The sequence below is a fragment of the Haliotis asinina genome, chromosome 6 (genome assembly GCF_037392515.1).
Source record: "Haliotis asinina isolate JCU_RB_2024 chromosome 6, JCU_Hal_asi_v2, whole genome shotgun sequence".
NCBI classification, from domain to species: domain Eukaryota; kingdom Metazoa; phylum Mollusca; class Gastropoda; order Lepetellida; family Haliotidae; genus Haliotis; species Haliotis asinina.
The window spans coordinates 3884231-3910463 of record NC_090285.1 but is presented as its reverse complement, the minus strand read 5'-3'; the positions used below and the strand labels follow the sequence as shown (position 1 = coordinate 3910463).

Below are 26233 nucleotides of genomic sequence, written 5' to 3'. Positions count from 1 at the left end.
AACATATTGATCACTCAGTCACTGTAGGATGTCATTACAAATTAGATTTTGTTCCTGATGTGTGTACATTACAGATTTATGTATTTATGTGTTATCTGTGGTGAAGATCACTCACTAATGGCTGTTAATGATTATTTGGTTTGTGATGTGGTTGTTTACTATCACAGCTAAACATTGTATTTACAAAAAGTGTAGTAGTCATGTTCTTGAGTCCAAGTAGTCAGTTCCTGTAAGAGTAACATGTGCTGCATCTACTGGGCTGGAAGATACTACAAACATTGTCAAGGCACTACTGGACTGAAAACCTTTGCCTCAAAAAGTGCACAACACAACAATTTTACATTGACAAACATTGAATTCTGGTATCATTTACATTTGGTTGCTCATAATCAGTCAAAGGTGTGTACTTCCCTTTGCCAGGTATTTAGTATTGTGGCAGCTTGTTGAATGAGTCTGGACTGGCAAACTGGAGGTAGCAATGCTCCTCACTGTTAAGATATAATGAAATCATCAGACATTCCTTCAGGGTAGCATTATAGCTTCTGATCCTTATGTAAGTCAACTTAAAACAAGCATGGAGTAGTATGCTTATGATATAGTTGGCCATAGTCACCTTGGTCCATCACTTGCTCAAAGCATTGGGCTCAGTTACATATTACATACAAGGCAGTGATCTCCTTGGGCCATTCCTTGCACCCAGCACTGGATATATGCACATATGACATACTAGACAGTGATCTCCTTGGGTCATTCCTTGCACCCAGCACTGGATATATGCACATATGACATACTAGACAGTGATCTCCTTGGGCCATTCCTTGCACCCAGCACTGGATATATGCACATATGACATACTAGACAGTGATCTCCTTGGGCCATTCCTTGCACCCAGCACTGGATATATGCACATATGACATACTAGACAGTGATCTCCTTGGGCCATTCCTTGCACCCAGCATTGGATATATGCACATATGACATACTAGACAGTGATCTCCTTGGGTCATTCCTTGCACCCAGCATTGGATATATGCACATATGACATACTAGACAGTGATCTCCTTGGGCCATTCCTTGCACCCAGCATTGGATATATGCACATATGACATACTAGACAGTGATCTCCTTGGGCCATTCCTTGCACCCAGCATTGGATATATGCACATATGACATACTAGACAGTGATCTCCTTGGGCCATTCCTTGCACCCAGCATTGGATATATGCACATATGACATACTAGACAGTGATCTCCTTGGGCCATTCCTTGCACCCAGCATTGGATATATGCACATATGACATACAAGGCAGTGATCTCCTTGGGCCATTCCTTGCACCCAGCATTGGATATATGCACATATGACATACTAGACAGTGATCTCCTTGGGCCATTCCTTGCACCCAGCATTGGATATATGCACATATGACATACTAGACAGTGATCTCCTTGGGTCATTCCTTGCACCCAGCATTGGATATATGCACATATGACATACTAGACAGTGATCTCCTTGGGTCATTCCTTGCACCCAGCATTGGATATATGAACATATGACATACTAGACAGTGATCTCCTTGGCTCATTCCTGACACCAAGTGTAGTGTTCCTCGCATGAGAGAAGACATGAGAAGTTGTGATTCATCTGTGAGGACATGACTAAAACATAGAATGTAATCATCGTATTTCATTATCATGTGAACATATATTCATTTTTCACATTAGGTACATCTGTGAGTTGGTGATGTTGAACCACTGCAACTGTGTAGAACTTTCAGTATTGGAAAATTCGTCCATGTTTCTAGATATACAGTGCTTGTACAGAATAAAAGGTCTTATGACAAGGGGTGGAACCTGAAGAACAGGAGCAACTGATGTTTTAGAAAATATGTGGTGTCATCAATATTTGATAATGATTTATTCACACCTGGTGTCACCACTATTTGATAATGATTCATAAACACCTGGTGTCATAACTATTTGATAGTGATTCATTAAATGCCTGGTGTCACTACTATTTGATAATGATTCATAGACACCTGATGTCACTACTATTTGATGATGATTCATAAACACCTAGTGTCACCACTATTTGATAATGATTCAAAATACCTGGTGTCACCACTATTTGATAGATTAATAAACACCTGGTGTCATTCTATATTGATTTACATATATATAAGCTTCGGAATGATGCAATAGACTGATCGGAGATATCTTCTGATTGAGGAAATAGTTTTGTCACTTTAAGAGATTCCTTGATTCTTATCTAAGATTACCTTTATCATCATGCTCACCAAACAGGTGAGCTGCAGACCCTACAGGAATGGATTGCCTGTGACCTGCCTTCATTCAGTTTCTATATTTTCAGTGACATTTATCATTAAATTGCTGAAAAGTTCTTAATGCCTTCAGTTTCTCAAGTACTGTCTCTTGGTTTCTTTGTTGTATGTAATTCAGTAAAGTCTAATGAAGAATCACATCAAAATACTTTAACAAAAATAATTAAAACAAATTACAACGCTTGTCAAAGACCAGGTACTTACATTTTCAAGCATTTCAAATCAATACAATCCCATATGGTCTCCTTTTGGTGATCCTTGTGTTTAGTTGATGATGTAGTTAGTTTTAATGGCTTCAGTAACGTGCCACAATATAATTCTTATGTGTATTTTATTACATTTGCTCATTCCATTTTAGCACACAGATGAAAAGGACACGTATCAGATAAATTGTCATTTTTGCTCAAATGAAATGGGTTTTGTGGAAAATGTAATTAGTGAGGAAGAGGCATGCTTCATGCTGCTATAATCTTCGGTAATAAAAAGCGACATGGGCTCTAGTGTATAAGAGAATGCTGGGGCAGAAACAAAGGTAGCAGCCATCTTTATCTGAGTGAATTCCCTCACAGAACTGGTTCTGTTTGAGAACTTATTGTTCCTGTGCAAACATCATTCATCATTACTATTATGCTTGGTTGCAGATTGATTTACTTTCAAATGTATGACATCATAAAAAAGTTCTGCTTCTTTGTTATAAGCATCTTTCTAATTAGCAAATTATTTGTATGTGTATTGGAAATGCATGTTTAATTGTTACAGCTTTGTGGATACCAAAATAGCAGATGGAACAACAGAAGTTTTCAAAGACAAACAATGTATGGTATAATTAGCGTCCTGAAGATTGTTTTTCTAGTTCCCTTAAGATTTGAGCTATGAAGACATGTAAACTATGTTTAAATTACATCACAAGTAGAATGGTGATATGGCTGATGAAGTGAAAGCAAAAGACGTGTATTGGACATTTATTTCCAAAGACATATTGCAAGATTTGAAAATTAGCATAGTTATTACCAGTTGCTAGGATACTGTCATTATACAGAGATGAAATGGAACCATATTTTGAAAATGCCATGTTCATTTATATTGACAGAAACAATTTCTTGCTGGCAATTTGCTTAGTTACATGACTGTCGTGATGTTTTTGTCATTTATGCAGCAGATGCAGCTTATTAATGTTTTTTTTCCAAAACTGACAAAGCCTCATTAGAAAGTTTCTAACAATGGCACGCATAGTAAACATGTTTCAAACAAACAACATTCCAGAAGAGATGCCTTTTATATAAGCTTTGCATTTCTTCAATTGAGACAAGTAGAATTGTAGGTTTGGAGATCCAGATATGAAACTTATTGTAATAACAAGGCTGACAGACATCAGCATGAGCTTCAATCCATCCCTTCCTGGGTACCAATGGGCAAGACAACCTTAGCGCCAGAGACCATTTGTGTGAAAGCATGGGTGCTACAGTCAGTTTAGCAGTGAGACCCCCTTTTACAATGCACCCTGGATTTGTAAGATTGAAATTTGGAAAAGACGTTTAACTTTGCCTTCATTTGTGTCAGTGATCTGATATTACCATCAAACACTGATCTACACTCCAGAACCAGAAATGGGAGACCATTGAAAGTGCTTCATCTTTTTTCATATGTACATCTCTGTTTCACATGTACATCTCTGTTTCACATGTACATCTCTGTTTCACATGTACATCTCTGTTTCACATGTACATCTCTGTTTCATATGTACATCTCTGTTTCACATGTACATCTCTGTTTCACATGTACATCTCTTCATAAAGATTCAGTGTGACAATGAAGTATCAGCAAGAGAAATGACTTCAAGTTACCAGTAGTCAGCTGGAGTATTTTTCACCCAAGTCAGTATTGCACCTGGTACAGCCTATAGTGTCAGCGTTACACACCTAGAATCAAGTGTGCTCTTTCTACAAAACTCTTAGAAAGTAAATCTATTTCTGCATGAGATCAGTGTTCAGCTTTCAATGAAATAAAACTTTTAGACATTTCTGTAGGTCATAAAGGGGGCAGTACCATGTTTCATGCATGGTCAGAGTCCAAGAAAGTCCCTGGTCTGACCTATCATCAAATGTTCCAATGTTTGCTCAACCTTTACTCAAACACCTGGCATCATCACCAGTTGAAAGTGAGAGAGTGAGTTTAGTTTCATGCTGCTTTAGAAATATTCCAGCAGTATTACAGCAAGGGACACTAGAAATGGGATGAACACATAGTATCCCTGTTAGAAAGTGTACTGTTTAACCACAAGGCTACCCCATTGCGCACCATTTGATATTTAGTGATTGAGTGAGTTTAGTTTAATGCCATACTCAGCAATATTCCAGCCAAATGGCAGTGGTCTTTAAATAATCGAGTCTTGACCAGACAATCCAATGACCAACAGCATGAGCATCGACCTGCGCAATTGGGAACCAGTGAAATGTGTCAACCAAGCCAACCTGACCACCTGATCCCGTTAGTCACCTCTTAAGACAGTATAGACGCCTTTTGTGGCAAGCATGGGTTACTGAAGGCCTATTCTACCCTGGACCATCAGGGGTCCATTTGATAATTGTTCATTGGTTTTACTTTGGTGTACCAGGGGATGGCCTCGAGGTTAATATGTTCACTTGTCGTGCTGAAAGCCTGGGTTCAATTTCCCAGCTTGTTGAAACTGTTATTTTGCTATAAGCAGAGTAAAACCCAACTAACTCAGTTACATTTTGAGTTCGACAGGAAATTTGTCCTTGCAAATGTTTGTATTTCCCATATGTAACAGCGAGAGCATTTTAGTCTGACAAGTGTGACTGTCTGCCTGTCCGTCCGTGCACATTCGTCTTTTCTGGAGCAGAACATGAAAGACATTCATGAAGAACATATTTTTTTTTCCATGGCAGGTTTGATTTTGACTGAAATTCATCTTGGTGTTCTTTTCCAGTGCAGAACTTTAAAACCGTTTAGCACATAGATAGATTGCTTTAGTGGTGAACTGTTTTTAATACTTATGGATTTCTGAATATGTTATTTACATTTCCATGGCAACAAGTTTGACTTCAACTGAAATTGGTGCTAGTGCTCATTTGAGGAGCAGAACTTAAGAAACCTTCAGTACTTTCCATATCTGTTAAAAAAAATCCAATACTCTCCTTCCACTTTGCTTTATACATGCCAAAACGTCATAATGTTAACTAGTCGACATTTTCATGAAGAGCATGATACCATTGCTGAGGATGTTGATGGCTTTGTCTTCTACTTATGTTGGTTGGGAACAACATTTCAGTTTGATACACAATCAAAAGACACCAAAGCATGCAGTGACAGATTTTCCTGTAGTTACTACTGATGACAAGGTTATTGCATATCTATCATGATTTCTTGGTCAGTGTTTTACATCTTAGGCTTCTGAGAAACATCTGTATCAAAAATTTAAAATTCTCTCCAGAGCTTTCCTTTTTTCAGATTTCAGTTCAGGTGTCCAGTGGGGGGAACTTATCGACTTTGTCATGTTCCAGACATCAGCACCCACTCAGAATCTTGAACTCATCAAAGTAATGTTTTTGAATTGTCGCAGGAATTACACAACTCAGTTTACAATTTCAGCAATTCAAATCAGGAGGCTGGTATTCCTGTGGGGCACAAAACATTCACCACTTCATATTTACATGTACATCAGGCTGACATCAGGTCACCATGACTGACACTGTAATATTTCTTTCTGCCAGCCCTCTGCATGGTTTAGAATCTGTAAAAGTAATAGATCCTCAGCCATCACTTTATGTAGTGTGAACATGAAAAACATGATGACTTCATGAACAAACAGAATCTAATTGTGTCTGGTTTATGTGAGTGAATTCCAATCACGGTACCTGGAAAATTATATTTTTTAAATAAATTAATCAACTTTTGGGTGATAAGCAATTGCAGTGGTATTTTTCAGACATTTCTTTTCAAGTTTCATATCTTGTGTGAACATACTGGTAAACACATATAAGATGATCCACGACCTGACAAATGACCCCAGTTTGCATACTTGGGAACGCCCCACAGAACGATCCACTTGAAACAAGGGGGAGACAGGTTGTCTGATAGATATTGAGAAGTTCATTTCCTCCTCCCCCCCCCCCCCGTGCGTTTCACGCATGAATTGTTGAAGCACACTGGATTTGGGAACAGGTACAATCCCAACAAGTTGAATCAACACAATATACCGAGCAAATATGTTTAGGACCACCGATCCATTTCACGAAGCAAATGACATTTTCCTGGGGTTTTTTAAACAAAATTGTTGAATATCTAAAATGCTTGTCAATGCCCCAATCATCTATTTGTCTTCGTCTTAACTAAAGGTTAGCGTGGAATATCAGTATCTTATGCCTGAAATTGCAGTCTTATCATTCGAAGGAATATGCAGTGTTGATTTAATGGGTAAAGTTGACTTTTCGTCTGCTAAATATCAAATAGATAATAACTAGATATAGTTAACTGTGTTTCATTTAACTTTTTAATATGTTAAAAGTTATCTGTTACTGAATGGTGGTGGCTAAATCAGAGTAGCAAGGGGAAAATATTTTTATCCCATAATTTTGTTCCTATTTCTCTGTACGGGCTGATTTTCGTCCATAATTCTGCTGGTGATCGACCGGGAATACATGACTTGGAAATTTATATAACCGGTTCCAGAGAAATGGTTAGTATTCAAACAATATTTCCAAATTTCTGTCATATTTTTATTATGGTCACCAAAATTGTGTACAGAAAACTGAAAAAGATTACTCTTTTTTATGACAAAGAATGGGAACAGTAAAAACCTGATATCATAAACTCATGGGCAAAAGAAACTTATCACTTTAAAATTTCCATTTACGCTTCTAAACAAAACTGAACTAGGTAAAACATACTGAGAAAACATTCGCCAAAACACATTTTTAAGCTGAGTAGCAAGCAAAAAACCCGAGATATTGTGATTTTCGTGAAAGCACGAAAAACAGTGAAAAAGGTTTTTTGAGTGTAACCAAAAGTTCTCGTGCACATTGGTTGCATAAATACAGCTGTTCGACAGTGCAATCATGCATTATCAAAAAGCATATCAAAGTTATGCCACGACTGTCATCGGAGCAACGCAATAGGGCCATCGGTATGGCCCATATGGGGGCGTCACAACGTCAGATTGCCAGAACATTCCACTGCAGCCAGGCAACAATCAGCAACCTCCTGAGACGTTTTCAGCAGACAGGTCAGACCACTGACCGTCCAAGATCAGGTAGACCAAGGGTTACGACGCCCGCCGAAGACCGCCATATCCGTACGATACACCTACGGAACAGATTCGTCACAGCGACGTCAACGGCGACCACAGCCTTGGGACACCGCATCAGCAGACGAACCGTACTAAGACGTCTCCGTGCTGCTGGTATCAGAGCTCGCCGTCCATTCCGTGGAATGCCCTTGACCCGCCAACATTGTCAACGTCGGCTGCAGTGGGCACGAACAGTACGTCGGTGGCAGCGACGTGACTGGCAGAGAGTGCTCTTCACTGATGAAAGTCGTTTCAACTTGTACAGAAATGATGGCCGAGCCCGTGTATACCGACGTAGAGGTGAGCGATTGGCGAGGAACTGCATTCAAGAGGTGCACCCATTTGGAGGAGGTGGTATCATGGTGTGGGGTGGGATTTGTGCTGATCAGAGGACACAGCTTGTCATCCTGCATGGAAATCTGACAGCCCAAAGGTATAGGGACGAAGTCTTGAGGCCAGTGGTTTTGCCCTTTGTGCGTCAACAGCCAAGAGGTGTTCTTTTGCAACAGGACAATGCACGTCCGCATACTGCCAGAATCGTTGAAGATTACCTCAACAACGCCAACATCAACGTTTTGCCCTGGCCAGCACGTTCCCCAGACATGAATCCCATTGAACACCTCTGGGATCATCTCGACAGACAGCTAAGACAACGACAGCAACCACCAGCAAATCGCCAACAATTGGAGCAAGTTCTCTTGGAACTGTGGCAGAGGATTCCTCCTGACGTCATCAGGCGTTTGACGACATCAATGCGGAGACGTGTACTAGCGTGCATTGATTCAAGGGGTGGACACACTAGGTACTGAGTGCTCAGACACTTCCAAGATTCAGTTTTCCACACACTCTGTGAATGCAATCCTCTGTGTAAACTTTCACGTCCACCCCATGTGTCATCTACCTCACTTCCTGCATGCATGAACATTGACAGGGCATCAACAAATACAGTTTTTGCTGTGTAAATGGCTTATCTTTCTTATATAAACATTCTTTCTGACATTTTTTTGTTTTTGTCGTTTTTAACACAAATAATGTCGGGTGATAAGTTTCTTTTGCCCATGAGTTTATGTGTCAATTATTATACAAGACACAACAATGCTGGAAAATTAGGCGGACTTACTGATTTATGCTTTAATTATCACTCTCTGAATCAGTCTCGGTGTTTGAATCACTTGCAAGTCCTATGTCAATCACTAGTCTGTCATTTTCCCTTTCTACTGCGATTTCGCATTGCCAGTAGCCATCTTCAATTGTTTTAACATGCTTACAACATTCCGACCATTCTTTTGCACCAATTGCATACATCCTTTCATTTATGGCAACACTTAAGGAACTTTTTGTGAGCTGCAAGTTTTAATTTTTCACATTTGCCCAAATTAACTCAGTCGGGTTTAGTTCTGCGTGGTATGGAGGGAGACGTAGTACATCATGACCATGTTGCTTCAACATCATGTCTACTCTGTAGACAGGGCCCGATTTGTTGGATTTTGCAAGAAACAATTGGTCGGCTTTAAGCATTTTCTCATCAAATGAGATATTGTGCCTTTGTAGCCACGCTTTTATGTCATCTTTTCTGTTGGCGGTTGTCGGACATTTGTCCCCTTGCTTGCTATGATATGGTCCAGTGCAGTGGAAGGTTTGGGATCAACATTTCCTGGAGCCATTTGGAAAAATTATCAAAGTTCATCTCGTCATGACAGTCTGCTGATTTGAGTTTAGAATCAAAAACAAGCAAAGCATTTGGAACAAAACCGTTTTCACCCCCTGCATGAACAAGAATAAGCTGAGGTCAGGTGCCAGACGGAGGTTGAACCCCATTTATTACGACTTCACCCTCAAGTTGCCAACACTTTGGGACAATGTGGTGTACATGCAACCATGTTTCATCGATAAAGATGAGTGTTTGATTTTCTTCTCTGTATTTCTTTATTGCACGCAAGTATTGCAAACGCTTGGAAATAATGTCTTTACATTCCATTAAAAGTTTATGGTTTGACTGCGTTTTTCACCACCTAAACCCCATGTCTTTGAGATTTTTTCAAAAACTTTCTTTAGAACCCTTGTAGTTCAACTGGCACTTTGCCATATCATACATCGTATCCAGAGTGGGTAGTTGTTTTTTTACGCCATATAAACTTTGTACAAATTGACGGACTGCACACCGGTCAAAATCATCAAGTTTGTAACTGCAAGTTTTAGGTTTACGCAACTTGGTGGGACTGATAAATGTAGGTCCATTTGCACTCCTACCACCTTCTGTCTTAATGTGCTTTAAAGTTGCCACTGAGAGTCCAGTAGCAAGGCTACTTTGTAAAAGATAATCTACTTTGGTTGCACAATTTTTGTCCATATACATGATAACATTGTATGCTATCTCCCATGCCTGAGAATGAACTATTTGCCCATGTTTTCCTAACTTGGGCATTTTTTACTACAACTGAAATTTGTTTAACAGTATTGACAGGTGTAAAACAGTAGCGAGATTGGTGTTAATCAGTAGCGGTGTTAATTTCATGTCACGGGTAGCATGTATTGCACGTGCATAATCTTCAAGCTACCTGTAGCAGCCAAGTGTACTCACCCAATTCGTTGTACCACCTCTCTTGTCACAAATGCGTGTAGTGCACATCTAATATGTGATGTCTACATGGTTAGTGTTGTGAACTAGCCTGATAGCAAGTATAGTGAGGTTCGTCTATGAACATTTACCCTGTTGGGGTTTGGCTAGTAAACAGAATCTGTCTTTATGTATTTCACCCACTTCATGTAAGGAAACTGTAATTTGTCAGTCAGAATGCTAAGTCTTTTGATGACCATTTTGATATTTGACATGGATGGGTAGCTATGGAAAGGATAGAGGTGGAAGGTGACAGAGATAGCGGACCCTGAGTGACTGGGTTGGGTTGGAATCAAGTATTCACAGTAGTGAATGATTTACCTGTATAATGCCCCATCTCCAGGTGTTCCAGGTTACAATCAATCAGGTATACCTGTATCAGTTATCTTTCCCATCTTACATTCAAACTCACCTGTGATATGTCAGTCTGTGTTTCTGTTCAAACTTAATTAAACCCAGCTTTAAGATAAAATAATTATTTGTTATTTGTATTAAAATTACCTCATTATATTTCTCTGGTCGTTATGATTATACTAGAAATAGGTATATTTTATATATGTAAAACACAATTCTATATTTCATACATTTCTTTGTCATACAGTGTGTAGAGTTGTATCTGAGTTGTCTGCCCTTAGTGAGGAGATTTGTCCGAGATGACACTCCGTACCTGATGTAGTGTCAGATCCTCTATAAATGTCATTTACCTCCAGGTCTTGGTTATAGGAGAACAGAGACAGTGATCATTCTCTGAAAATAGCATTTTCTATTGTCACCATGGTAACGATTTCCTTTTAACTACATAGAATTCTATATTGTTTTTGTATATCATTCCCAACTGTTTAATGTAAAAAAATGCTTGTGCAACCTATAGCTTACTATAGCTGAACTGTGAGTTCCATCATCTACCCGCTGTATGTAGAGACTAGACCATCAATCTTTCTTGATGTCAATGGACTTATCATCTGAAGAAACCTAGGAGAAATTGGGTTTAATATCATTTTTCAAGATTATTGCTCATATAAAGCATCATGTAAACACATATTTATGTGTGTGTGTGGCTTCTTGTCCCAGTCTTGAGTAATATGCTATGGCACTAGCCTACTAAGATACAATGCTTATGACCAGAGGCTGTGCACAAGTACACAGGGGTGGTGGTCATGCAAGAAGATGTTCAATATGTCTCTTGTGTCCTTTTAACAGCATATCTCATCTTGATTGTATAGAGATAGAATTACTACACACATACATTATCAACAAGTATATGACAGCCAAAGCCATGTATCACCACTAAATGTTATGTGGATCTACATCTGTGGTACAATGAAAGAACATCACGCATTAGTTTATGAAAATGACAGTGCTGTTATACGGATTGAATATTACTTTGTGTAGCATTATGCAAGAAATCAGACCAAACTAGTAGAATGACAGCGATGGAGATATTTTGGTATACCTTGGGTGAGAACATGCCTAGGTGCTGCAATAGTATGTTGTCATCATTATTGGAAGGTATCTACTGGTAGGTGTCTGACATAATAATGGCGACATGGTACCCATCATGGCCTTCGGTTTGGTCTGTTTTGGGTCAGTATTACTTCAAGGAAAATGACAGATGCCTAGCAAAGTAATGCATAGATTTTGTCAAAATAATTGATTACTAGACATTTTAGACAGGGTTTTAAAATGTTATTGCAGTGATAGTGCGAAGACCAAATATTCCAAATTTTTGGATTACATGAAAGTAATCCGAACCAAGGGTAGAATACCGCAGTTCTTTTAATATTGTGGTATACCATTTCACCCCTATCACATGTACACTCAGTCATTTGTCAGTCCACATTCTTATCATGGAAGCCTATGGTCTTCATGATTGTTGCTTCAGAGCTCACCTTATCAGCTGACGTCTCTATATCTCTACTTGTCAACTTATATCTTTAAAACTAACCTTATCAGCTTGCATCTTTATAGCCCTCCTTATCAGCTTTTGTCCAGATAGCTTGCCTTATCTCTTTACATTTTGATAGCTCACTTTGTCTGCTAACATTTATAGCTCACCTTGTCAGTGGCTTTGCCATTCCTAATCATGAAGATCAAGATTGGAATTGATCATGTGTAACCCATGCTTATTGGAAAAGGTGATTGACGGGATCGGTTGGTCATGTTTGGTGACTTGCTTGACACGTCATTGTATCCCAGTTGTGTAGATCAATGCTCATGATGTTGATCATTGGATTGGCTGGCCCAGACGCAGTTATTTTTCAGCCTTCTAGCTGAAATATAGCTGAGTGCAGTGTAAAACTCAGCTCACCTACTGTGCAGTTCCTCTAATATAAGACCAGTGATATAAAGTGGAGTACACCTCCAGCATAACATGGTCATGCCAAGCACCACTGATGAGGTGTCCGATTCCTGTTCCTAGGTTTGTCATCACAATTCCCATACTGGTTTGTACATTTCTCTGGCAAAGTCTGAAACTGTCTCTACGGCAATGGGTGCAGTGAGGTTGCCTTAGTATAGTGGTTAAAGTGTTTGCTTGTCATACCAAAGACCTGGGTTTGATTCTCCTCATGGGCAAAATGTGTGTAGCCCATTTCTGAGCCTACTTGCACAAAGTGATCTTAGCGTGACGACTATCTTAAGCCTGCATTGGAGAATGGGTGTTAGAATCATTGCAGTGCTTCAGTCGCTTTTTGCAGGTGGGCCTTGGTGTCCCCCGCTATGATATTGCTGGAATATTGGTAGAAATCCAAACTTACACAATTATTTGCTCATTCACTCGCCTCAGCAGTATACCAGACTTTACACGGGGAGAAATTTAAAAAATGTGTTACTACAAGACTTTCAAGAGATTATTTTCTTGGTTCGATGGATCACATACATTGATTATGTCACATTTATTTTTAACATCTCTTCTATGAAATTAGCACATTGATGTAACTGCAAAACTTATAGGATTTTAGATTAAAAAGTATTGATTTTCACACGACCTCATCTTGAAAATATGTCATCAGCACATGCAGAGATTCTGGTCATCAACACACTTCAAATAACCCCTTTGTAATGCAATACCATGATATTTCTCATAACACAACCCCCCTATTTTAAAAGTAAAGCATTTCTTAGCCCTATTTTGATTCAATCTGATCATCAGTACACTTCAGATAGTCTCCTTGTGAGCAAAATACCATATTCTGATTATCAGCACACTTCAAATTCCCTCTTTGTACCTTCTTTGAATACAAACAAACCAGCTAATTTAGACAGGACCATTTTTCAGCCCTATTTTGTGAAGATTCATCCCCCATATCTGTCTTCATCTTACCTTCTTTGTGTTTTGGTAATGTTTTGAAAAACATTTTGCTCATATTCCAGAATGTTTAGGTGAGCTACAGAACCTAGTGACTGTGTTTATTGAAGTGTATCCCAGCACTTTTTTATCTTCATATGCGAAGTCAAGCAGAATTCCACTACAATAACACAGACTCTAGTTCTCATTCTGTAGCCAGAATGGTCAGCGGTTAGCAAGGAATGGTAGTTACAGGAACTGTTGATAGTTTTCAAAACTTCTTCAATGAATAATTCATAAGGAAAATCTGAAATTATAGTTCCAATTAACAATACAGAAATGTCAAAATGTTCTTTTCAAAACTAGTTCCTAGTGAGCAGCAATACCTTACAGAGTAACAACAGCAGGAGGACTCATGGTGTAAGATTATCATCAGTTTTGCAACCAGAATGAATAAACAACGACAACTGAAATATGATATTGTCTGCCTTCTGTATCAATGAAAAATGTTTAATGTTTCCATGATGATAGGAAACATGATTGTCCAGAGAATTATTCATATATACCACATGTAAGATGAAGATGAAATCACCTTGTGATGAAAAACCCTGCCGGGGAAATGACTTATGATAAACCTTTCTGTAAATGACTTGGGAGATCTTGCCAAGTATCAGATTTCCATGAGGTTGAACATTGAGGAGGTTAAACAAACAGTTGGTAAAAATCCCATAATTCCCTCTAGTGGCTCACAGAACCAACGATGATTTGTGCTTTCAGAAGCTGAAACATATTCCTGGAAAGTACATTTTTTGATGACTGCCAGTGAATTTGATGTGGTGACTTGATATGGACATGGTCAGTAATGATGTGCCAAACAAATGACATCATACAAACCAATATCATCATACAAACAAATGACCTCATACAAACCAATGACATCATACAAACAAATGACATCATACAAACCAATATCATCATACAAACAAATGACATCATACAAACCAATATCATCATACAAACAAATGACATCATACAAACCAATATCATCATACAAACAAATGACCTCATACAAACCAATGACATCATACAAACAAATGACCTCATACAAACCAATGACATCATACAAACAAATGATGGCATGATGTCAGTATAAGCTAAGTCACTTGTCTGGGTTTTACAAAACAGAGGTTAGCTAGTCAAATAAATTGCATTACAGCCAACATGCATTGCAATTTATGGCACTGCAAGTTTAACAGGCAATACATGGGGCACAGCATACTTGAGGACATAGATTAGAAAGAGACACATTCCTCACGCGTGTCACTATGTAATTGAAAATGAAGGAACTGCAAAGGACATCAGAGACACACAGGGTAGAGTCCATCTGTTCCTGTCACTCTGTTCACTTCAACTGTCTACAAGATGAATGACCGTAATTAAAACATGTCTTTACTGGGAAGGTGATGGTATTAGCGACCTCTTTGTCTGTCCCTGTTGGTCTACTAATAAGGTCATGTGACACAGTGAAATGTCAGGTTAGACAGCTGTGGTTAAGCAGCTATTTAACTTGCTGTACTGATTATTTTCCAGGACCAAATGGTCAGTGCTTGAAATATTCATTTAAATGTACAGTGGATCTCATTAACATAGCAGACCTCATCAATGCCAAAGAATGGTCTTGACCATGTGACCAAACATGTTTCCATGGCAGCAAAAGACAGGACCGGAAACAACATGACAAGAATGCTGAAAATCAGCAATGACATCAGGTGTTGCCAAGAAGTAAACATTCCTCAGTTCACAAACATTATCAGCCACCTACAGAACTAATTTGAAAAAGCTAGTGTAAGCATTTCAGGTGATACTTTAAATGTATTATGGCCTGCATATAAAATCTGTTGAAATAATTTGTTGCTATAGTATGTTGATGTGAGTGTTGTTGTACATCTGCTGACCACTGTAGTAAATTCAGAATCTGTTAACAGCCAAAACATGCATATATAAGTCTTACGAAATGACTACTGCCTAGGGCTGGCATGGGCAACCCAGATACTTTGGATGGATGGGTAATGAGTTGAACCTGGGTATGCATCTGAATACCCAGACCTGTTGTGATCATGTGACTTAACAGATTAAACAATATAATATGTTGAGATTTCATGGTAAAAAGGACTTTGAAGATTTAGACATAATTTACTTATTTTGAATATAATACAAGGTTGAGATACTGAAACACTCGAAGTTTTAGCCCAGGTGTTGAAAAATATCCAGCCATCTCTTCAAAATGTGACATTGGCATTATGGGGAACATAAGGGAACATAAGGGAACAAATATCGCTAAGGTCAGCAGAAGCTGGTGAGTAAACAGTTTCCAACTTTTCCAGAAACAAAACCTCAACTATGTTTTACACTTTTTCAAGTTTTCCTGAAACTTTAGCAGTTGGTTTTTCTCACATTTGAACAAATTGTTGATGACACATAGGAGCGTATATGCACTCATGCTACTTATCAGACAACTAAGATTTTTGTCAGCATGTGGGGAACATTCTGTTTACGAAGACAATATCATTAGTGTAGAATTGATGGGAGATGGGAGCGAGCTCACTTACCATCTTTACCCACAGCAACTAACATCCGATGTGATTTACAGTCAAAGAGAATCAACATTTATCAATGTAGCAGGGACAGTGATCAATGTTATGACTCCATGGGGATTACCCTTATTCCCTATCATCAGGATAAGTTGTTAGGGAAGCATAATTGATTCTACAAGACTTAACCAGGCCATCCCAGCTGTCTGGTGGATGGCAGGATGTGTAAGTTGATGACAATATAGTAACAGATTGTTTACTAATTTCAAGTAAGGGGTAAGTGGCCATGAGGAATATCGACTAGCTGGTATCGCATGGCTTCTTGTCCATTGGAGATCAGCTCTCAAGCCTTGATGTATTACTGACGTATGATGAAGTTACTAGAGGTGCTATCCATCTGCGCTAATTACTTGGCACAATCACCACCAGAATCTTGTACTGGTTCATTTGGGTCTTGTATTCAGAATCTTAACTTTTGTGAAGGTTCAGATCAAAGTTTGAAGGCCATAGCTGCAGGAAAGGTATTTATTTATTTTAATATTTATGGAGGTGTATACTTCAGTGCTTTGTGCATATTGTGCCAAGTCATGTACAGCAGACTTTGCTCCATGTGCACATGTTCACAACACCAGTAACTTCAGAAGCCGCTAATCAACACAAAAAAGTCTAGACATCTTTACAAAATCAGTTAAATCTTTCAACATGATAACACCAGCCCTACTCAGCCTATGAAGAAATATGTGTCTGCAACTGTATGTGGCCTAATGTTCTTTGTGAGTCTTAAAACAGGAACACAAAACAAATTTGCTTAGCTAGCCAATCAAATGCTTTTCAACTACCTGTAGTATATATATTATTCAAATCTATCCAATGGTTGCAGTCAAGTGCAAAATCTTATGTAAATCTTATTTTTCTGTTGACACAAGCACAAGCAAATTTCCCCTGTGTCAAATCCTCTTGGAAAATAATTCTGTGCTGGTCATTGACCTACATCCACAAAGTAGCAGTGATTTTATGATTCAGTATGTAATTAAGACAGGTTGCCTGTACAAGTGAAGATGTGAACATTCATGCAGAACTGTAAACAAATGCCAAGCCTGTGTTTCAAGTAACCTGTTTTAAGTTTTAATCAGGTTTGAAGGGTGATTACACTTTTTTTCCTCCTGGCATTTTGACAGCAGATCTCAGCTGTTGTATTCCCAGGAATGTTCCTGCGCATCCCAGACCAATAGATTGCCTGCAACTCCATCATCACAGACTCATCGGTATCACCTCCATATCATCTGCCAGTGTATATTACCTATAATAGCTGGACATAACCAGAACAGCTTCACATATGCATGATACAGAGGTTGTTTAAGGGCATTATCCTATTTCCTGTTTTATTTTAAGGGAAATGTTAAACTAGGAATACATTGATGTTATAGCTGCATAGTTTACAGTGTATTTATTTAACACTTGATGACAGATAACTTTTAGTTTTTCTTGAAGTACCATCATTTACTGTCACGCCTCACCATGGGGCTCTGTGTATATAGACTGTATCGTGAGCTGAATTGAGGAAAAATATCCATTTTAATCTATTTGCATTTCCACTGCATGTTACCTGCAGCTGAGATCCCATTACTACACATTTGTGCAGATGTTATTTTGTATGTGTGCTAATGGATTCAGTTATTGTGTGTACAAAATATATGGTTTAATTACTTAGTGATTGATAAATATATCTTCAGATGATAAAGTGAATTTGTCAGCACCTGCTCAGAGACTTGTTCCAATGATGCAGTTAATGTCAGTGCAAATTCCCGAATGTAACAGCTTCAAAAACTTTTCACTAGACACACAACGGCTATAGTGTAAGGGGAAGTAATTAGGTAGTTGTTAGGAGTGCAGTTTTAAAACACCTCTGGATTAACAAATATGACTGCGTGGTCTTACCAGTACATCACACTACACTTTTTGAATGATATGCATTGCAATACTAGTTCTGAGAACTGGTATACTAGATAAAGAACATACTAATTTTTTTGTGATTATCTTTATGTTTTGAATCAAAATTTCACTAGTAACAAATTTTTCCTTCATTACTGAATGACAAAACTGCATACCGTAATATTATGAAGTGTATACAGAAGAGAAAATAGAATCCCTGATTATGCAACTTCATTTTTGTTACGGCTAAGAATTTGCCGTGACAAAAGGTGTAAGAAATTCCCTGTGAACAAAATCTAAGGCAATGGGTCACAAAATATATCGCTAACTCACCAAAGTCTTAGTATAAGAGAGAAACAGTCATGCAGAATGTAACACAGTGAGCGGTCTGACAGCGGCTAATGTAGATTCAGGCACTGACAGATTTGTTGGTGATGATCTATATTCGCCAATGAATTCTGAATGTGTCCATCTCCCAACACGGCAAGTAGCATTCTTATATACATTCAGTCATTTCCCGAAAGTTCGAGCACATATGACCATCACCACTAACATGGAGAGCTCTAGAACATGTGGTCTCGTGTTTATATGTTTTGTCAAAGGGAAGTAACTCTAAAGTACTGCCTTAGAGGCGTACTGCTAAATAATTTTCCATAGGAAATGTGACCCATAATAACAAACACTAAAATCTTTAATATTGTGACCCAATTACAACAACCACAGTAATAATTAATAAAATACACACTCATAACAATTTTGAAATTGCTGTTATCAGAACAATAATTTTGTTAGGGACTAATGTAGAAAATAGGGTCGCCATGTACAATTAGTGGTTCTTACTGTCAAGCACTTAAGTGCCCAATATATTGCAATATATTGCAATACAATTTATTCACTAATACACTGCCCTATTAACAAATGAGACACTCCCCTTTGTCCTGAAAAAATGGTAATTTTTTCACCTGAGAGTGAATCCCCTATAAATCCAGTCATGAAGGTCTTATAGAGACATGGAGAAGTAAGAAAGTTCCTTACAGTACATGCAGCTTGTAGGTTCATCTAATATTGTAGACACCTTTATTTGTGATAAGGCTGACAGAAACGTCACAAAACATTTAAAAAAATAATGTGAAGATTGAGTGCATGCAGAATAGGTTTTTGATGATTTAATGAACAGGTGTGTTTGTGAAAACAACATCATTGCAATAGCAACCATCATATTTATTTAGGGCTAAATGAACAAAAAAATGTCATTTTCTTCAACTAGAACAGAAATTTATATTGTGTCACATCTTTCTTTTTATGAACTCATCATCACTCTCCAAGTTTCACTGAGTTTTTGCCCGTTATGTGCAGGGGAATCTTTGTCCACATGTAATGATGTCAGGTTATTCTCTGGCATTGACGTTATATTCAGAAACATATAGCGAATGCTGCAACAGTGTTAATATGTGCTGAAGTCCAGGGACCACTTGCACAAAGCAATCATAGTGCTACATCTATCTTAAGCCCATGTTGAAGAATGGAACTTACAATCATTGTAGCGCTAAGTTTGCTTTGTGCAAGTGGGCCCTGATCTTTTGCACATGAAATTTTCATTACAATCCCGAATCATACAAATTTTCTTGTTTTTTGCATATGTTACTGTTTAGAATTAAGTGGATCAGAATCTATATGTCCAAATGTGCATACAATTTTTTTTTTTTTTTTTTTTTTTTTTTTTGCGTGGAAAATGCAGGTTTCTGTGTTAACTCAAACACTGAGTGTCTATTTGGATAAAGCCAAAACAATAGCTTAGATTTGATTTTAGGTTCTCAATCAAGAAAGTTGATTATAGGTCAATGACTCTGTCATATTCCCATCACTATCATAGTATAACAGTTATTTTAACAACAGAAGAATACATGCATATCGACACATGTATGTTCAGGTGAGCTACAGGACCTAAAGTCTTTAGTTAAACCTTTAGCAGCTGTTATGATCATTGTAGTACCAGGAGTACCTGTGGTTGAAATTAAGTTAATCACAGCAATTATTTGATTTTAGCGGAGATATAGCTATTAAAGCATGTACATTCTGTCCACAGTAATTATAGGATGGGACTGGACCATGTTCATCAGATCTACCAAGGCACAAACAGCATGTCATCCAGCTAAAGTTTAGAAAAGATAAATCCAGCAAATGTCAAAGCTATAGATGATGAGTCCCAGAGGAGACTCAGCATCATATTATTGCTGTCAGTGTTCATGAGTGGCGGCCATTTTGAACTATTTTGATTACTGAATTGTCAGCCCTCAGAGAATATCATTCCATCAGATGTGAGCATGGTTTATTCCTGTTGCCAAGATTGCGGTCATTGTCCATGGGATATTGTAAACCAAAAGTCACTGTGTTCTGTAATCTGATTGGTTGAAAAACATGATCAAATTGTATTAGATTCCTGGAAACTGCAAGACTATTCACTGTGTTATAATTGACACGTACAAACATCGCAAACAATTGTTTTGTTGTGTCATCAACAGTGGTGACGTCATACAAATCATATTGTGACGTAAGGTTAGGATGATGTCACAAATGAGCAACTCCAGATGCTACCATGGGAACCAGCTGAAACATCCAGCTGATGACATTTCACATACTTGATGTAAACGAGTGCAGACAGTAAAACCCTTTGTTTTACTTTTTTGTTTACGATGTTGATAAACATCACGTGTTGGCCAATTTCCGGGTGTTATTGAGTATTTGAAGTACGGGGATGCATTTGGAACCGATTGCATCAGCTGGAGGTTTCAAATGAAATATTCCCATGCTTCAAATGCTCAATAACACCCAGAAATTGGCCAACACATGATGTTTATCTCCTAAGTAGAATGGTGCAGAGATCAAATACATATTTATCTTGATAGTTTCAAAATAGAGTATTTGGACCCGTAATTCACATTTTGTCTTGTTGCTGAAGTCTGAGTTAGGATTTGATGTCAGTACAAGAAACAATATTACTATCCTGAAGACTGACAACTTTGATTCATTTATTGTCAGTAAAGGGAAGATTTGCTTTTTCACCAGAAAAATTCTTGTGGCTTGATTTCATAATTTGCTATTGTATATCCAGTTTCTTGTAAATTGATCTCATGCATTGCTATTGCTTGTTGTAACTTGACATAACATAATGGAGTTATTAATTCAGGGAGGGGTTAAGTATGGTTTACAGCCACTCTTCCTAGTATCCCAGCAAGATCATAATGGCGGACACCAGAAATATCTTCAGACATAATGACGATGTGACCCCCAGTGTGATGACATGCACTTTAACTTGACCTTATATGACACTGAGATTTTAAAAACATGTCTTACATTTGTGCAGCTTTTCACAAGATACTTCTGTTTCCTTTTGTGTTTGATCATGATGTACATGTAATCCTACACTGAGACTTTACAATAGAGTCAAACTTCATTCAACACCGACTCGGAAGAAGCCCTCACACAGCAGTTTTGGAAAAGATCATTACAACATGGATGGTAATTATCTCATTAAAGAAAACTGACTGCTTCAGATTACATGCCGTGTGTGAATGCTGTCTTTACATGGATTCTATCACAGTGTTTTCCAGTCCCACAATCCTGCAGTATGCAAGCAATATCAGATCAGCTGTTGTCATTGATTGAGTTCATGTCAGGAATGCATTTATTCCAAAATATTTTTTTCCTGAACCAAACTGTTGAGAAGTTTAAAATACTGAATATCAACTTCAGCTGCAAAATGTTCATATGCACTTTATGCATTATGCAAACAAGCATGTATTTGAAGGTAGAATCAAGCAAGCAATGCCTGAAGGAGCATAACATTTGGAGACATGGAAGGAGTTTGACATTTGAGCTATATCCTCAGCCAAATGTGATGTCGCAGTGTCAACAGGGCTCCATGTTTTTGTCTGCTCTGTGTTATGACGTCACAGTAGGCCACAGCTAAAACTTGTAAGCTTCATTTGATTTTCTCTACAGTGGACTCATTAGATATGTTGCAAGGTGTCTGCCTCAAGCTGATCCTTGGTGGGTTTTTTAGGATAACGTGATGAGTCAATAGTTCGGGGAATCAAGCAGCCTCTCATACTGCAGAATGTGACATCTGGTGATCTATGAATCAGGTTGTACAAGTACATTCCCTAGATTTTAAGTCTATGTACTTCAGCAAGGCTGGTCATGACCTATTTGTCATAAAGGACATTAAATCTAGGGCCTTCTCCACATCTGTAAGGTGTATTTAATTTGTTAAATTATGCAATCATAGTGGTGTTCCCAAATACTGGAATTGGACGTCTTCCTCAAGTACATTCGGCCCAACACACCTTGTTTTAACTTTCCAGCCACCACGCTGCCTCAGTCCTATGACAGAAGTGTCAGAGTGGGTACTGTGGAATACATGTCACCATTATCTGAACCCTCAGTACACAGTACTGTGTTGAACTACTGAACAACTATTGATATAGTGAAAGTGCCCTCCACGGTCACTTTAGCAATTTGGTATCCTTAGAGCCCACATGTTGATCATCATCTTTAAAGACCCAATTATACTGCATTTTATATTACCCTCTGTGGCCCCTATTGTTTGGTGGAACATAACCTTCTTTGAACCCATTTCTTGGGTCTAATATAATTTTCTTTGGTCCATAATACACTATTCTATTGTTCATTTTTTGTAATGTAATCATCTGTGGACCCTGTCGTGAGGTCTAAAATAATCCTTACCAACCTTGTTTGGTATATTACCATCCTCTAAAGACTGTTAGTGGATATAACATCATCCTTTGTGGACACATGTTTTGGTGTAACACTGTCCTGTATGAACCTTTGTTCAGTATGATACAGTCCTTTTGTGTGGTATAACACTATCCTGTATGAACCTTTGTTCAGTATGATACAGTCCTTTTGTGTGGTATAACACTATCCTGTATGAACCTTTGTTCAGTATGATACAATCCTTTTGTGTGGTATAACACCATCCTCTATGGCCCTTGTTCAGTATGATACAGTCCTTTTGTTTGGTATAACACCATCCTCTATGGCCCTTGTTCAGTATGATACAGTCCTTTTGTGTGGTATAACACCATCGTCTATGGCCCTTGTTCAGAATGATACAGTCCTTTTGTGTGGTATAACACCACCCTCTATGGCCCTTGTTCAGTATGATACAGTCCTTTTGTGTGGTATAACACCATCCTCTATGGCCCTTGTTCAGTATGATACAGTCCTTTTGTGTGGTATAACACCATCCTCTATGGCCCTTGTTCAGTATGATACAGTCCTTTTCTTTGGTATAACACCATCCTCTATGGCCCTTGTTCAGTATGATACAGTCCTTTTGTGTGGTATAACACCATCCTCTAAGGCCCTTGTTCAGTATGATACAGTCCTTTTCTTTGGTATAACACCATCCTCTAAGGCCCTTGTTCAGTATGATACAGTCCTTTTGTTTGGTATAACACCATCCTCTATGGCCCTTGTTCAGTATGATACAGTCCTTTTGTGTGGTATAACACCATCCTCTATGGCCCTTGTTCAGTATGATACAGTCCTTTTCTTTGGTATAACACCATCCTCTTTGTCCCTTGTTCAGTATGATACAGTCCTTTTGTGTGGTATAACACCATCCTCTATGGCCCTTGTTCAGTATGATACAGTCCTTTTCTTTGGTATAACACCATCCTCTATGGCCCTTGTTCAGTATTATACAGTCCTTTTGCTTGGTATAACACCATCCTCTATGGCCCTTGTTCAGTATGATACAGTCCTTTTGTGTGGTATAACACCATCGTCTATGGCCCTTGTTCAGTATGATACAGTCCTTTTGTGTGGTATAACACCATCCTCTATGGCCCTTGTTCAGTATGATACAGTCCTTTTGTGTGGTATAACACCATCCTCTATGGCCCTTGTTCAGTATGATACAGTCCTTTTGTGTGGTATAACACCATGCTCAATGGACCCTTTTTCATGATCATGCAAACTTCTATGGACCATTTTGTTGGACCTAATGTCATCCTTTGGACTTGTGTTGGGGTTTAATACAATCCTCTGTAGACCTTTTTGTTAGGTATAATACCATTCACTTTAGACCCTTGTGTTTTTAGACCCTTAGTGTTGGACTATATTGCAGCCAAGGTAAGACATATGTCAACCAACATTCCAATGGTCAAATCCTGATACTGACGGTTGTGTTGTCTGTTCCAGCTTCATGATGGTGCTCATCTGCCTCATCTTCAGTGTCTTATCTACCATAGATCAATACTCAACATTTGCTAATGAAACCTTGTTTTGGATGGTGAGTATGACTCCTGTGTGTTGTCCTGTGAGAGTGACAGCCTTGTACACGTACTACGTGTGTCCAACACCCATGTCTAATACTACTAGTGCTACAACTTACTATATTTGTTGTAATCATTAGACCTGGAGAGATTTAGTTGTTATGATTTGACAATGGACAGCACCGTTGTTGGGTTAGAATTGTCACATCAGACATATATTTGATTAACTTGCTTGTGCCATACATGGCATCTTCCCCTCTACACCTGTCTGTCCGGTTCATTCCTGCACACAGCTCCTACCAATGTTGTTAACAGTCCTACTAAGTGATGCTGTTATACACCATGGCAATATATCCTCCTGACTACCCACTGACCAGCATCTGTCAATCCCATCAAGATCAACTTGGCTCCAGTTTGCATCTCTTCTCAGCTCCAACTGACTCTTCTACCACTTGTAGAACAAGTTCTGCCCATTGCCGTCACCCCTCTAACCAGTTCCACTCCTAATTCAGGTCTGTACATCAAGCATGCTCCACTGTTCTTACTACCTCCACTCCTAATTCAGTTCTCTGCATCAAGCATGCTCCACCGTTCTTTCTAGCTCCACTCCTAATTCAGCTCTGTGCATCAAACATGCTCCATCGTTCTTTCTAGCTCCACTCCTAATTCAGGTCTGTACATCAAGCATGCTCCATTGTTCTTACTACCTCCACTCCTAATTCAGCTCTCTGCATCAAGCATGCTCCATCGTTCTTACTACCTCCACTCCTAATTCAGGTCTGTACATCAAGCATGCTCCATCATTCTTACTACCTCCACTCCTAATTCAGGTCTGTACATCAAGCATGCTCCATTGTTCTTACTACCTCCACTCCTAATTCAGCTCTCTGCATCAAGCATGCTCCACCGTTCTTACTACCTCCACTCCTAATTCAGGTTTGTACATCAAGCATGCTACACCGTCCTCACTAGCTCCACTCCTAATTCAGCTCTGTACATCAAGCATGCTACACCGTTCTTACCAGCTCCACTCCTAATCAAGAGCTATGTATGAAGCATGTTCTACCATGCTCATTAGCACAACCTCACTAACCAACTCCACCCTTCATGCTCCACCCATCAAACTAGTTCCCTTGCAACTAACCGGATTAACCTTTCAAACATGCTCCACCCCTCTAACTAGCTCCACACACACTAACCAGCAAGCCCTACCAAGTCTACCATCACTCCTGTATGCAAGCCCTACCAACTCTACCATCACTCCTTTATGCAAACCCTACCAACTCTACCATCACCCCTTTATTCCAGCCCTACCAACTTTACTATTACCCCTTTATGCAAGCCCTACCATCTCTACCATCATCTCTTTATGCCAGTCCTACCAACTCTATCATCACTCCTTTATGCAAACCCTACCAACTCTACCATCACCCCCTTTGCACCAGCTCTACCATCACCCCTTTACACCAGCTCTACCCAACTCTACCATCACCCTTTACACCAGCTCTACCCAACTCTATCATCACCCCTTTGCACCAGCTCCACACAACTCTACCATCACCCTTTACACCAGCTCTACCCAACTCTACCATCACCCCTTTGCACCAGCTCTACCCAACTCTACCATCACTCCCTGTCCAGGACATTACACCCTGCACTGGCTTCAACCACACAATGACAAACCTTTAATTACCATAACCCTTTTCCACTAACCAACTAACAGCTAAACCTTCTGTAAACGTCACAGAGACATTCAGAAACTTCTTCCTTTGTCTTTCAACACATCAACTCAAAACTCCTCACATCATGTGGTTATTTGGTTACCTTCTCAGTTTCACAGCCATGATATTGCACCTCT

The 26233-nt window shown here is 38.8% G+C and overlaps 1 protein-coding gene across 1 annotated transcript in view; it reads left to right on the top strand.

Annotated features, from left to right (window-relative positions):
* The window catches only part of LOC137286332 (potassium voltage-gated channel subfamily KQT member 1-like), a 116932-nt gene that overhangs the window by 30914 nt on the left and 59785 nt on the right, over nucleotides 1-26233 (top strand). Inside the window, exon 3 of the mRNA XM_067818122.1 lies at nucleotides 24302-24392. Within this exon, the coding sequence (XP_067674223.1) occupies nucleotides 24302-24392 (91 nt within the window). The remainder of the gene's footprint in view (nucleotides 1-24301; nucleotides 24393-26233) is intronic.